At 36.8% G+C, this 15,785-nt stretch overlaps 1 protein-coding gene across 1 annotated transcript in view; it reads right to left on the reverse strand.

The window, feature by feature from the left end:
- The window catches only part of LOC150089407 (ribosomal RNA processing protein 1 homolog A-like), a 386,532-nt gene that overhangs the window by 352,822 nt on the left and 17,925 nt on the right, over window positions 1–15,785 (reverse strand). Inside the window, exon 3 of the mRNA XM_090389971.1 lies at window positions 12,894–13,037. Coding sequence (XP_090246097.1) covers window positions 12,894–13,037 — 144 coding nt within the window. The remainder of the gene's footprint in view (window positions 1–12,893; window positions 13,038–15,785) is intronic.

The following is a 15,785-nucleotide window of genomic DNA, read 5'->3' on the forward strand; positions in this document are numbered from 1 at the left end:
CATATTGTTTCTATAGGCAGCCATGAAGCTGGGAAGCTTTCAGTGTAAGGATTACTGTCTCGCAGGTTAACCAAGGTCAGTCACTTTACTGTTTTTGTCTGATTATAGCCTGCAAGGTCACCTGTCATTGTTCTTACAAAGGGAACCGTGCCTTTCAAAAGACTACTGATTAATCTGCAGTGGTGTGACTTTAAGTACTTCGTGTAGTTCAAATTAGGACTGTTCTAAGCTTATCACTAGAATCACACTTAACCGTTTGAATGTATTTTAAATAATTCTAAAGTATTTCAACTAATTCTCTGATCAGTTTACTGTAAAATTAGTTCAGATAGCAATAATACTGTTTTGAATACTGCAGATTTTATATTTTGCATTTTAAATTTTCATTTTAATATAAAAAGAAATTTGTTTTTACTGTTAATTACAATGGCTCCACAAGTGCAAATTATTTGCCATATGTGTAAAAAGAAATGCAAAGACTTCCTCCAATGCAATGTGGAATGCAGCCTTGTGTACTGCATAAAATGCATAGATTTGTCAACGGTAAACTGGAAAAAGATGTCACAGGCAGCTATCGAATCGTGGAAAGGTCCCTGTTGCATAAATTACAGGCAGACAAAGAAAAAGCAGACGAAAAATGAAAATAACTCAGGATCAAGCCCAACGGATCTTTTAAGACTTTCTAACGGTGAATCTCTGTGTTTCACCTCATCGTTGAATGGCACTCAACAGAGTGGGCTATCTGAAGACATACCTCATGACGTGGTATCAGAGCAGACAAATTGCTCCTTCTCTCACCTTCTTAACCACAAAGTCTCACAAGTTGAAAAGCCAAATGAGATGACCATGAAAATGATTTTTCTAATCCTGGACACTGAAAAATCCATGATGGCCTCTATTCTTGACGAAACTAAAAAAAAAATCAGGTCAGAAAATGCCCAACTTTGCGAAATAAATTATATTTTACTACAGAAAATTTTTGACTTAACAGACTTATTCAAAACTCCAGAAGATCCTTCAGTCCTACATGTAACTTGGCGAAATCCAGGAAAAATCCCACATTTCAACCGACTCCTACTCCTATAGCAGAAGCCACTTACACATCTATTGTAAAGGAACCTCCACATCCTCCAGTATATGCTCCAATTACTAGTCAACTGAAAAAATGTGTAAACATGGCAATCGATCTGTAAATCCACTCTTAGAAGATGTCATTTCCTCCAGGAGGCAGGCAGATCACATCGGAAGACAATGGAATCAAGACAAGAAGACATCGACACCCACCCTTGCTGTTGTGGGAACAGCTACCAACTCATCAATTCGAGCAGTCCCCAGAACTAAAAGTTCAACCTAGGGTACTTTGTCTTGCGACTTGAATCCCCAACTGTGCGGTACAGAAGTAAAGCAGAATATCAAACCTCAACTGCAGATAAAAGTAAAAGTAATAAAAATGAATTCCAAACACGATTCGTACAGCTCTTTCTATATTCAGTGTCAACAAATGAACTTTGATCTATTACTAAAGGATCACTGTTGGTCTGAAGGAGCCATTATTCAGCCTTTCTATGGATGCCTCCCTCTTCCCGGTACATGGTCATCAGCCAGTGACTTAGCTATCAAATCTAGTCAACGGGAATGACAATTCGTGCATTTTTCAGATATTCTGGAATCCCAACTGGAAAGAACCTCTATAAATTATTCATCTATCTCTTCATCCTACCAGAATTTGAGTGACTCTAACTCTTGTGAAAACACCTTTCTGCCATGTCACTTGCCAACAATTAAACCAAATAACTTATGCCTTACTATAGCATTAAAAGATGCAATTGCTGTATTCTATATGAATGCTTGCAGTCATGTAAAACATAATGATGAAATCCTTGCTTAACTGACATCATGGAATCTCCAACCAGACCTAATGGTTTTTACTGAGACCTGGTTCTCTCCTGAAGTTTCAATCCAATTTCAAGACTATGCTCTCTTTCACAGTTGCAGATGTGATTCTAAAGGGGGTGGAGTTGCTATTTACATTCACAATCATCTGCGATGCTCTGCCTTCCCTATCACAAATCTGCCTAATCAAGCTTGTGAAATCACTTTTATCCACATTGCTTCTCTGGTGATTGGGTGTCTATACTGACCTCCCTCAGCTTCAGTCAACAGCTTCTTTGTAACTCGTGACAATATTGGGGAATGCTCACTAACCTATGCAGCACCAGATGCAACTATTTCTGATCATCACCCCATCTTAATGGTAATTAAAAATGAAGAAATTGTGGAAGAGATTATGCACACTTACAGATCTGTCACTCCAGGCTCTCTCAATCAGCTCTATTATGACCTCCAGCAGCCTTCATGGGATGGGGTGCTTGCTACAGATGATCCTGAAATTGCGACAAACTTCTTCTTTGAGCATATCCTAAATAGTTACAAAAAATGCGTCTCATACATCAGGAGCCCAGGGAATAAAAAGACCACTAGGCCAAGACAGAAATTATGCCCTTTCATCTCAAACAAAATTTGTAACATGCTAAAGAAAAGGGACAAACTTGCAAGAATTGCTAGAGCAACACAAAAGGAGGCAGATAAAACAAATACACAACGTACAGAAACAGTCACCAACAATATTCGCTCGGAGAAAAGGAAATATTATAGTTCCCAAATTAAAGGCATCATTACAAGCAAGTAAAAGTGGACAGTCTTGGACAAGCTACTACAAGGTAGTAGCTTGTCCAAGACACAGAGCTATGTTGGAGATGTAGTTGAGAATGAGGTACTCATTTCAGATGACCAGGAAAAAGCCGCAGTCTTCTGTAATCACTTTATCTCAAGTGTGAATAACCTTTTTAAAGACGAATTTGACTCTAGAGATAATGCAATGAGAGAATATGTCGAGCACTCAATGAGGAACTCTTTTTTTCTCGTTCTGCTCTCAGATCAAGAGATTTTAGAAGCAGGACATCAATTAAAAGAAAAGGGAACCCCTGGCTTTGATGAAATATCTTCTACTCTGCTGAAGAAGGTCCTTAACTCAATTCTAACACCACTGAAGTATATTTACAATCTTTCCTTTCAATCTAGTAAATTCCCGTCTCAATTCAAAAAAGCAATTATTGTCCCTGTTCCTAAGGGGAGACATTGCAACTCTATCAACAATTTTCGTCCAATAGCTCTATTCTCAGTTTTTGAAAAAATTCTTCATGGCAGACTCATGGGCTTCCTGAAAATCAATCAGCTTATCCATCAACAACAGTACGCTTATCATTCGAAAAGATCCACTGATCTGGCAATTGTTGACTTCTGCGCTAGGATCGTGGACTGTCTTGAAAAGGGTCACTATGCAATAGCACTGTTTCTAGACCTATCAAAAGCTTTTGACTGCATAAATCATAAAATCCTACTCAAAAAGCTCAACAATCTTGGCTTGAGAGGAAAAATTAACCTTCTCCTCGAAGACTACCTTACTGATAGGCCATTTATCATTAAAACAAACCAATCTTTTTCAGACATTTCTTATTTCTCCAAGGGAGTACCTCAAGACTCACTTCTCGGACCTATCCTATTTGTTCTTTACATTAACAAATTTCTCTCTCTTCTTCCATCTTCCCACGTAGTAGTGTAAGCAGATGACATTTCCATTCTAATCACTGATAAAGACCCTAACCAGTTTCAATGCAAGATCTGAAATGCATATTTGGCTTCAAAAGAATCAGCTTATACTAAACCCAGAAAAATCCAAATACATGATGTTTAGGACGAAAAATAAACCATTAAATATTGATTTCAAAATAACTTACAAAGGAAAACAATTCGAAAGGGTGAATGATACCAAGTTCCTAGGAATCTGGCTAGATGATAAGCTGAGTTGGGATAAACAAATGATCACCTTACAAAAGAAGACTTCATCACTAGCAGGAATACTTGCCCAAGCCTCTGCCTGGGTACCTCCTTCCCTTCTCAGACTAGTATTCCTTTCCTTAATACAGCACCACCTCACATATGGAATCATCTCATGAGGTACTATCAGACAAGATAACCTTGCGAGAATCAATTCAATTGTCAACTGATGTGTTCGGTCAATTTTAGGCCTTCCCTGGAATGCATCGGTGACTTCAAGATATAAGGAAGCAAGACTCTCAAGCATCTACCAACTGATACAAAAAGCGGAGGCAGTCTTTGTCTACAATGCTTTGAAAACACCAAACTTTCCTCCACTCTTCAGATCCTTTTTTATAACAATAGAAGAAGAAGAAAGAATAACATATAATTTAAGAAATGAAGCGAACCTGAAGGTTCTGCTTTTTAGAAAAGACATAGGTCAGAAAAATATAAAATACAGAGGCGCAAAAACCAGGAATAATCTTCCTGAAAATATCAAAAATGCCATTTCACTAAACAGGTTCAAGAAGCTCCTAACTGAACATATCACCTGTGATGTCTGATCTAAATCACCTTCCACAATGCACACCAGTTTGAAAATTATGTAAGCAAGTTGAAGGAATAGCTGTCAAAAACCATGTAACACTCTACGTAATTATTTCATCATATTTTTCTTTCACGCTTCTTATTGTAAAAGTACTCACAATGTAATTATAAGTACTGTTAACCATGTGACATATGTGTTTGGTTTTCAAAGTCTGTGTAATGGAATGTAGAAACATGTCCGATTTATTTATGATGTATCTGTTAAATAACACCTGTGTAATTTCAGATCTGTTTTATTGTTATCTTTTTCAAGGGAAACACCCCCTAAAAAGCCTTTGGCTTACGTGTTCTCCCTCCCTTCTTTCTGTTATCTCCCAACAATTGTAACACAAAATAGGGATAAATAAATTATCAAATTAAGCTTGCTCAAACCATTCAAGGCCTTATACACCTCACAGGTACTTAGTCTCCAGATGCTGCAGTTTGCAGAACTTAAGCCTTTCTTGGTAACAGCAACCCTTTGTTCTAGTCACCAATAGAACAAAGGGTTGCTGTTACTAAGAAAGGGTTGAGTACAGAGAAGAGCAATGTCACTGCTGTTCTCTGTACTCATTCCAGCAGCTCTACATCCAGTGCTGTAGTGATAAAATTAGCAGACGGTATACTCTATAAATGTTACGAAAAGCAGAGTATACTGTGCATATCAGGCTTATTAATAGAATGTGTTTATATACAGTGGAACTCCTCTATTATGAACTTCTATTTAACGAATTTCTCTATATTACGAATTTTTTTTGCAAAACATTGCACCTTGAAACAAAATTACATGTAAAATTAACCCCATATAGCGAAGTGTTAGTCTCTCTATAACGAATTTTTAAAAAAGTTAGTAAAAGCATTTTTGAAGATTTTCAAGCATTTACTGCTAAACAGCCGCTCAAATATATGGCCCCCTTCCCTCCGCATTGCACATTAGCATCTGGAATTAACCATCCTTTTAGTGAATACTTGTGGCCATTGAAGCCCGTAGGACGGTCTTTGTTTCATTTTTGTTACAGTTATAAAACCAAATGTGTTTCTTAAAAGTGGTCATAAACTTTACAATAAACAGGGTAGATTTGTAAATTGACTTTGGCTCAGGGGAAACAAAATTCGCTGCGGTAAACCTTTAGCATGCTACAGCGGCAATACATAGAATGCTACCATAGTCGCATTTTAGTAACGCCTACCGAGTGAAATTCGCTTTTCACCTCAACCGTACCATGTGACCTTCCTGTCAATCATTATATGATATGTCCATTCTCATCTAACTGGGCTTCAAGTAGATGGTTTCATGAATTTTTTTTTTTTTTTTTTAATTTCGTTCTTTTAGAACAATTTGTTATCAATCACATAGGCTATATGCTCTTGTATTTTTTTTTTTTTTCTGAAAAGTAACATACAGCATACATTAACCATAAATTTTCTGTCGTGTATATATGAATGAAAGCAGAATAAAAGAAATTCACAAAGTTGTATATTTCTTCAAAGAGATTGATAGGAAAGGTCATGTGATACTGTTAAATTGGCAAGTAACTGTCACTGAGTAGGCATTACTAACAATTCACTATATGGCCAGCGCACAAAGTTTGCGGTGTGTGTATCGGCAAGAGCTGCAGTCGAGTAATTTTTACAATTGCGGAAACAATGTCGAAAAGAAAGTGTAAGTATTAAGGATAAAGTAAAGATTCCTCATGATATTGACCAGGGTTTTAAGAAAAGATGTTGCGGAGAAATATGGCATACCTGCAAGCAGCTTATCTACGATTTTAAAAAAAATCAAGAATCAATTTTAAATGCAATTGAAGGAGGAGCAGACAAGAAGCGAATTAAGTTGGGTTTATATGAAGATGTTGATAAAGCTGTTCTAAAATGGGTGCAAATGATACGTGAAAAGAATATACCAATATCGGGTCCAATAATTAAGCAACAAGCTCTGAAATTTGCACAGTCCCTTGGACATACAGAATTTAATGCGAGCACTGGGTGGCTAGATAAATTTAAGAAGCGCCACAGAATTGTGGAAAAGGTTATTTGTGGAGAAAGTGTTAATGTAAGCTAAGAAGATTGCAACAGTTGGAAGAACAATAGCTTAAAGAAGATTTTGGAAGAATATGAACCTAAGGATGTTTTTAATGCTGATGAAATGGGTTTATTCTATAAATGTTTACTGAATAGAACACTTGCTTTTAAGGATGATAAATGTTTTGGCGGAAAACAAAGCAAAGGAAGAATCACTGTGCTAGCTGGGGCAAATATGACAGGAAGTGAAAAATTAAGACTTTTAGTCATTGGAAAAATCAAAAAACCCAAGAGGCACAAAATCTTTGGAAGTTGACTACACCTTTAATGAAAAAGCAGGGATGACAAGTGATATCTTTGAAGACTGGATATTAAAACTAGACAGGCATTGTTGTTTGGTTTTTAGGAGCATTAGCAACTAAGGCCATATTGCTCCGGGATATGCGGTGGTCATTCCCTGAACTTTCCGCATCCTCCGTATTTGGTGGTGACGGGCTCGAACCCCGGTCTAATCAAAAAGCGTGTACTACACACTGCTGCTCCTTCCCACCTGGCTATGGAGGCGCAAGGCAGCCGTATAACAAAAGAAAAAAGGAAAATCGTGTTGGTAACTGACAACTGTCCGACACATCCTGCCAGTATTTCTGCCAAACTTAAAAGTGTGAAGTTGTTGTTTTTACCACCAAACGTAACATCAAAACTCCAGCCAATGGACCAAGGCATTATTAAAAATTTTAAATTTCATTATCGAAAGAGAATAATAATGAAGATTGTCAATGCGTTATCAGAAAACAGAAACTTGGAGGTTACAATTAACCATAGAGATTGCATCTCTGAACTGGCAAAAGTTTGGACAAACGATGTCACTGAATACACTATTCAAAATTTTTTTTTCGAAAGCAGGATTTGCATTGAATACAGAAGTCGAACAACAACTGGACGAACAAGATGAACTGCCCCTTTCACAACTAAAAAACTTTTGGAGATTATTAGAATCATCCGCAAACATCGAAAATGAATTAATACTCGTTAGTTATGTTTATGTAGATCAAGATCTGACTACAACAGAACATCCAAATGAAGATGAAATACTGCTGAAAAGTGTTAGACGGGACCATGATCATGAAGAAATTAATGACGATGCTGAAGGCCCAGCAGAACAACCCGTAGGAAAGCCAACTCGCAAAGAAATGATTAACGCTTTTGAAATGGTTTGTATGGGTCTACAGTTTTGTGAAAATGTTCCTGATAATGTTTTTAATACTCTGAACAAATGTGAGGTTTTGTTTGAGAATCAGACATTTTTTAATTGTACTGTGCAGATGAAAATTACAATTTTTTTTAATTAGTGATACTTACCGGCGAAAATTGTGTAAACATAATTTAAATAAGTGTTTTTGAAATAAAATACATTAAAAATAAATGTAGATTCATTTTCATTTTCTAATTAAATAACAATTTTTAATAAAAAAGATATTCTCTGTATAACGAAATTTCTCTATAACGAATTTTTTCGCTGGATTTATCAAATTCGTTATAGGGAAGTTCGACTGTCCATATAATAAATTTATTTTTTAATGTTCAGCAAATATTTTAATTATATTGTTTTCTCAAGTCTTTCAAAAACCAGAAGGTATACGCTATTCAAGTAAAAAAATCCATAGGGTATTTGGTGTATCCGTACATATACCCTCCATTACAGCCGTCTCCATCTCTCTCCTAAAATGAGGCCTCCAGACCTATGCAGTATTCAAGGTGTGGCCTGACCACTGCCTTATACAAAGGGATAATGTCCTTATCCCTGCTAGCAAAATTCCTATATAACATTGACAAGCGCCATGAGCTACTCTTGCAGCCAATCTGCACTGCTCAGAAAACTTCATATCTAACTGCGCATTAACCCCCCCAAGTCTTTTTCATTCTCCACTACCCTGAGTGTAATAACGCACAGTTGAGTTACTCTGGGGTTACTGCTGCCCATATGCAGAACTTTACATTTGTCAATTTGTATTTTGTATTTTTGTATGGGTGGCTTCTAGAACAGAAGTTCACCTCTGCCTCGTTGCTCTGTTCAGTTTTTACAGATTCTGTCAAGGTAAGGCCGGTATGTGTCATGTAATAAAAAAAAAAGAAAAGAAAAGAAAAGAAAAACATCATCCTGCTCAGGACTCGTCCACAGCGCAGGAAGGCAAGGCCTTCTCTACTATCTGCTCACCCTCCTCCCTGGGGAACGAGTTTCCTAGGGACCAAAATAAAACTAGAGTATGGTGAAGAGGGGAGCCTAGCCCAGGATAAATTGTTAGGAAAAAAAAAAAAAAAAAAAACAAGAGTGGGTTAGAGGTTGCTAGCCTGACCTGGAGAGCACCAGACCAGGGCAGATACGAGAACGAGGGGAAAAAAAAAAAAAACAAAAAACAAAACTTTAAATCCTGTATCCTGATTGCGGAAAGGAAGGGAGCATCGATCAGGTTCCAGCAACAGGTAGACAGGGAGAAAAATAAATATATAAATAATAATAATGATAATAGTTTTTCCTCCCACATTTGACAGAGAGGGAAAGAGTAGAAGGAGAGGGAAAGAGTAGCAATAGCAGGTGCTCTTGCTACTCCGGATCCAGAAACTACTCCCAGACCCAGAGCAGAATATGGAGAGAGAGAGAGAGAGAGAGAGAGAGAGAGAGAGAGAGAGAGAACAAAAAAATAAAATAAAATAAAAAATAAAATAAAATAAAATAAAAGTTATGATAGGACATTTATTTGTCAATGTTAAACTTCAGTTCCTGCCCATCTACTGAACTTTTCTAGATCCCGTTGCAATAGAATACTGTCATTAACAACCCTGCCAACCTTCGTTTTGTCTGCAAACTTGGACATTAAGCCTGACATACCTCCATCAATATCACTGATAAATACAGAAAACAACAATGGACCCAACAACGAACCTGGGGAACTCCACTAATAACATCAGTCCGCAAATAGCAGTGTCCATTGATTACCACTCTCTGTCTTCTCACACTCAATCATCCCTTTATCCACAGCAGCAACTTGCCCTTAATGCCATACTGCTCCAATTTCTACAGTAGTCTTCCACATGCAACTGTATCAAAAGCTTTCCTAAAATCCAAGTACAGTTAGTCCTCGTATAACACGTGTTTGCACTACACAAATTCGATCATACACGATTTATAAATAGGGGAACGATATCTTATATAACACGAACCGAATTCGCTTATGCACTATTCGCCTTTGTGTTTACAAGAAATGGCAGTCGAATGCAGAATCACCCCAACCGAACGCAACACGATAGGAATGAAGAGAAGATTCTGAAAATGTATTTATGTTTTTTATATCAGTGAAGGGGAAACACATTTCACCATAATAACGTAAAAACCAATACAATTCCAGCAATCGGTATAATCGCAAATGCAATTAGATCGAGTTTCCTACCAGTTTATAACAGATTCCACTAGCAGAAATGCAACTGGAAATTGTTTTTATTGTTTTATGGTAGTAACCCCTAGAAATGTGCTTTAGTAAAATGTGAGGTGTTAACAGTGTATCTCTGCCTTTGCGGTGTTGTTTATTCAGTTGCTACAGGCACGCAGCTTTGTTTATGTGTATCAAGCGTGCCTCCTCATTTTGTAATTGTGCTTTATTCCCTAAAAATGAGTAAAATACTTAAAAGGTGTGAAAAGGAAGCATCCTGGTGAAGACACCACAGATTCAGAGAGAAAAAGAAAAGCAATATCGATAAACAGAAGCGGACTGGATCAAAAATTCTTAGCCGGGGAAACTTATAGTGGCCTCATACTATGGTTTATGGCCAAAATCACACCGGCCTCCGGCCCACCGGGGGTTTCCCCGGTAAGGCTTATGGCCAGTCCGCCTCTGTCAATAGAGAAATGGTTTGAGCGAAATGAAAGACCATGTGATATTGCACATGCTACAGACCTAAATGAGGCAACACCGAGAATTACAAAGAATGCAGAGAAAATAAAAACAACTTTCATAGCAGGAACAACTTAAAGTGTAATTAAAATTCATTAGATTAAGACACCAAGAATTGGAAGAGATGGAACGGCTGTCATCTGTTTGGATAGAAAATCAAACAAGAAAAAACAAGTTTTCTTACGATTGAAGCAAAAGCATTAGCAATATTTTATTACGTAATAGTTGTAATAAAATCATAAGTATTTTATTACAACTATTACGTAATAAAATACGTTAGTATTTTATTACGATTATTTATTCTTTTGTTCGTTATTTGATTTTTAGGAGCATTAGCAACTAAGGCCATATTGCTCCGGGATATGTGGTGGCCATTCTCTGATCTTTCCGCATTCTCCGTATTTGGTGGTGACGGGCTCGAACCCCGGACTAATCAAGAAGTGTGTGCTATGCACTGCTGCTCCTTCTCACCTGGCTACGGAGGCGCCTATTTATTGTTTGGTAATGTTTTGGTTACAAATGTGTGTTCAATCTTGGGTGGTCGGCACCTAACCCTATTTTTCCCATAGGGCCTGTTGTTTATATTGCACGATTTTGCATTGCATGAGGGTTTCTAGAAACACAAATATCGTGCTATACGAGGACTGACTGTATATGATATCAAAATTATTTTTTTCATCCAGTTCCTTTGTGTCCACAACATTAGCATTAGTAGAGGCATATGAAGCAAGAAGCAAGCTTATATCATGGAAACCAATCAAAATAGTCAGACAAGACTTCCCCTTAACAAACTGATGCTGTGTCTGAACTATAACTGCAGTCTTGTCTAGATGATCCTGCAATGCTTCTTTAACCAGTATTTCCATTATTTTCCCAGGAACAGAAGTTAAACTAGTAGATCTGTAATTACTCGTGTCACCCTTTGACCCCTTTTGTGAATTTGATATATATTTGCACATCTCCAGTAGGCGGGGAAATCCCGAGTCCAAGGGGATCTTATAATCGTGGCTAAGGGTTTGCTTCTTCCTTTAATATAATTGGATAGTTCCCATCCACCCCCAGGTGTCTTTCTTATGTTTAACGTCAACAATTTCTCCTCCACTTTTCTCTCAGTTATTACAAAATCATTTAGCTCCCTGTTAGAGTTTGATAAGCTTCTGGCCTTCACTTCCCTACAGAATTCCTCATGTTCAAATGTAGATGCAAAATACTCATTCAGTTTCTCAGCTACTTGTGCAGAATCATAAACAGTCAAACCATCGATATCAAGTGGGCCAATCTGATTCATCTCTTCCTTCTGAAGTTTATATAAGTAAAGAAGTCTTTGCTGTTTTTATTTGAATTCTTTTCCAGAGATTTCTCGTAATCTGCCTTTGCTTGCCTAACCTACTTTGTAACTTGATTACAGACTAGCTTATATCTACCACAAGCTTCTGTGTCTCCTGATAATTTATATGCATCCCATTCATTTTTCTTCTCTGCCACAAGCATTAGTTTATCTGACATCTATTTAGGCCTAAGCCTTGAACAGTATTTCTTAGTTGGTATGAAAAGCCTAGTAGCTTTCAAGATTATTCCTTTGAATGCTTCCCATTTAGAGTTTGCTGTTGGTAACATCATCAGTTGGTCCCACTGTATAGAATTTAAAAACTCTCTGAGACCACTGTAGTCACCTTTACAAAAGCTAAAGCCCTTCCCTTTACCCCTGATGGTATTTACATCTTTGAGTAAATCTTAAATCCAACATCAGTACACTGTGATCACTGCCAGCTAGTGGTTCTTTTATCTGCAGATTCTTAATGCATGAATAATCACTGCTGATAATCAGATCAAGAGTATTACTCCTGATTGCCTCTCAAACATGCTGCTGTAGAAAACAATCATCCAATAAATCCAAAAAAGTCTGTGGGACCTACCCACAAGTTTCTTTAAAATCTGGGAACTTAAAATCTCAAATTTTCCAATAGTTTTTCAATGTTTGAATACTTTTCTTACCATATGGCCATCCTGAAGTACAAAGAGAAGCTTTCAAAACACTGTATAACAAGACCAGAATACCCCTCCCCAGGTAACTTTTCATTTTCATGCTATAATTATGAAAGTTGAATCTGAATTCAATTGGAGAGTTGTAATACATCATAGCTTCTTTAACCAATAAGATTTGTACTATGAGTGCTGGCAACAGTTTGGAATCTGGTATAAGAATCCACTGATTGTATGTTTATTGAAAGTTGCATGAATCATTTGATAGATGCAGACTACAACAACAATTGCAAAACAAAGGAGGTTCATTTCTGCAAGACCTAACTGCCGTGAAATGAAGCAATCATTAAAAATAATAGGGACCTGAGATTTGTGTTAGCCAAAATATGGCTATAATGATAATTCATTATGACTTTTTTTTTTCAACTAATATTATAGTGCATGGTATTCCACTGTGTATTCAAGGGTTATACTTACCATCATAAATTTCTCTAACCTGTACCTATCTATTCCACCCCATTCTCTTGCCATGGTTTGGAAGAAAGTATCAATGAAAAGATAAGAGCCTTCTATATTGCCAAAGGAGTGTATCAATTTCCCTATTTTATCAGCCAGGTCTTCCTGAAAAAAAAAAAAAAAAAAAAAAAAATATATATATATATATATATATATATATATATATAAAAATTATACAAAATATTTTTTATATAAAATACAACATATCTTCAAAACTAAGTGTTTGTGAACATACCATATCTATCATGCCTGCAGTACAGCCAGGCCTTGTATAATGCGAGTTTGATTAACGTGTGTTTTTTAGTTACCGCTATCTGAAAAAATTATACCACTTTTCACTTTACACGATGCAAATTTCCAGTTAACGTGGTATTTTTCATGTGATAGTTGAAGATTTGAACCACATGCTTACCATGCAATGGATGGGCAATAAACAAGCGTTTGCCCGCTGTCAGACACGTTACTTGTTTGTCGTCCGCTAATAAAGTCACATGCAAGACTTGCATTTAAAAATTCTAATTTTTAAAAGCAAAAAAAAAAAATTTAATTTTTAAATGAGCCCGATGAAAATGTTACCGTAAAGGAGATCATGATAAAAGAACTAGATGAAATCCTTCATATTGTAGAGAACCTCAAAATATCACATATCTAAATATGCGATATTTCGTATTGCATACGAAATACCGAATATAGGATACGAAATATCTGCATATCTCAGAGAAAATATTGCAGAAAACCTCACACAACAGGTTTTAGGTTTTTCTCTGCAATATTTATTTCGCCAAGGCCTAAGGAAGATTGTTGTCAGCTATCAGAATTCCGTAGCCGAGTGGTCAGGAGCGGGAGTGCAGTAACACATGCTCTTTGAGTAGATCGGGGTTCAAGCCCCTGACTGCTAAATACGGTCGATCTGCCAACCCGCACTGGACCAGCATGGCAGATTACGGTCCATTTCCCTCAGCATGAATTGTTGAGGAGGCTTCCATCCTGCAGTGGGTTGATAATGGCTGCAGTTTACCTTTTTTTTTTTTTTTTTTCAGAAATTGATTGATGAAAAAAAGAAAGCCAACACACTGTTCAAACGAATCTGTTCAAATATTTCCATAACAAATAGTATCTTCATTGTGTATTTTATGCAATAAATGTTTAATTCTATAATTATTTTCATTATTTTTTTATGCATACAGTTAAAAAGTTATTTAAAAGGTATTTTTAAAATTCTTTATGGACATTCCCGAAGGTCACGGCCCAATTATAATTTTTCCATTTGGTTATTTTTGATGAATGTGTTTTCATTTTGCATGATGTGCTCACAGGATGAATTAATGCCATTAATCATGGCCAGCCTGTATTACGAACTAGGGAGAAAAAGTTCAAAATGAAAAGCACTCACAGCTCTATTAATGGCTTTTAGAGTTTCAGCACAAAAATTTATGAAAAATATCACTTCTATTGACAGACCTCTAGAATTCAAACATTACTGCTAACAAATAAGGAAAAAATGAATAAAAAATATTCATAAATACAATGGTTAAATTTTGTGAATAAAAACTATCACCACAAAAATTCACACTCATTCCATAAATGATATACTTGTTGCTTGTTGCAAAAAAAAAGTATGACTACATTTAACCATTTCTTAAGTGTATTTTGTCTGCAGAATCTAATAATTGCCCAGATTTATCTCTACTGTCAATGTTTTGGATGAAATTGAAGGTTTTTGCAACATTTCTGAGTATTACATAAGTACCAATGCTGTGATATACAAGAGCCTGCAGTACTCTCATAAAAAGTTTTTTTTTTTTTTGCAGTTTGCTCTGACTACATCACTGCTGGAGACACTGAATTTTGCAGTTTATATTAAGGCAATTTTGGAATGCCTATGAATGATTAAGACAAAGTTGGGAGCACTTCACAGCTGCTGTAGTAGTTGCAGGTCAATATCAGAGCAATGGTTTTTGCAGTAGCCCTAAGTGCATAACTTTTTTAATTTTTTAAAATTTCTTAATTCAATTTTTATATCTCAAATACTATTATTATTAGTAGTAATGGCATATGATACAAGAAGGTAAGCTTATAAAGCATCAGCCAAAATAAAATCACTCCCACATCACCTGTCCACCCCTCCACTAATTTGCCTAGTTCTTTGAATTTTCAAACTGCCCATTTCCATAACAACAGATGCACTTTTAGCAAACAGTGCATCATTTTAAGACATCAAGCAAACAGGGCATCTTTTAAGATGCACTGTTTGCTTGATGTTTGCGGAGCAATCGGGTACGGGACATGATACTGCCATGGGGGATATCTTTGTGTGTGCACGATGCAAGGAGTGCAAGGAAATTAGGCGACAACTCGGCGTTGTTATGGGCCTATATGAGACCTTGAAGGACAGGGTGGATGCCCTCGAAGTAAATAAATTGAGGGGCCCATCAAGCTCTCAGCTGCCCACATCAACGCCATAGCTTGCACTTGGTCATCTTGCAACACAGAGGCAGCCCCCAAGGCAGAATGTGCTGGTCCCACAGGAACTATTAGTTGTTGGTGACTCTATTGTCAGGGAAACGGGGAACATGCTTTGTAAAAAGGATAGATGGAACAGGACCAGGGTATGTCTGCCAGGGGCAATGGTTGATGACATTGTAGAGCAGATATCTTTTAAGGGCACAAAAGGTGATATAGTTGTACACGTTGGCACTAATGATATTAAGAGTAGGAGACCAGCAGAATTACTTAACAAGTACAGGTCACTGTTGAAAAAAAGCCGTGAAGTAGGGTTGAATTTGAAAGTGTCTGCAATTCTGCCCAGACACGATAGGAGGGAGTATATGATGAGAGCCTTGTCGATCAATT

This window comes from Mastigoproctus giganteus, chromosome 2 (assembly GCF_048544385.1).
Source record: "Mastigoproctus giganteus isolate SK-2022 chromosome 2, ASM4854438v1, whole genome shotgun sequence".
Taxonomy (NCBI): domain Eukaryota; kingdom Metazoa; phylum Arthropoda; class Arachnida; order Uropygi; family Thelyphonidae; genus Mastigoproctus; species Mastigoproctus giganteus.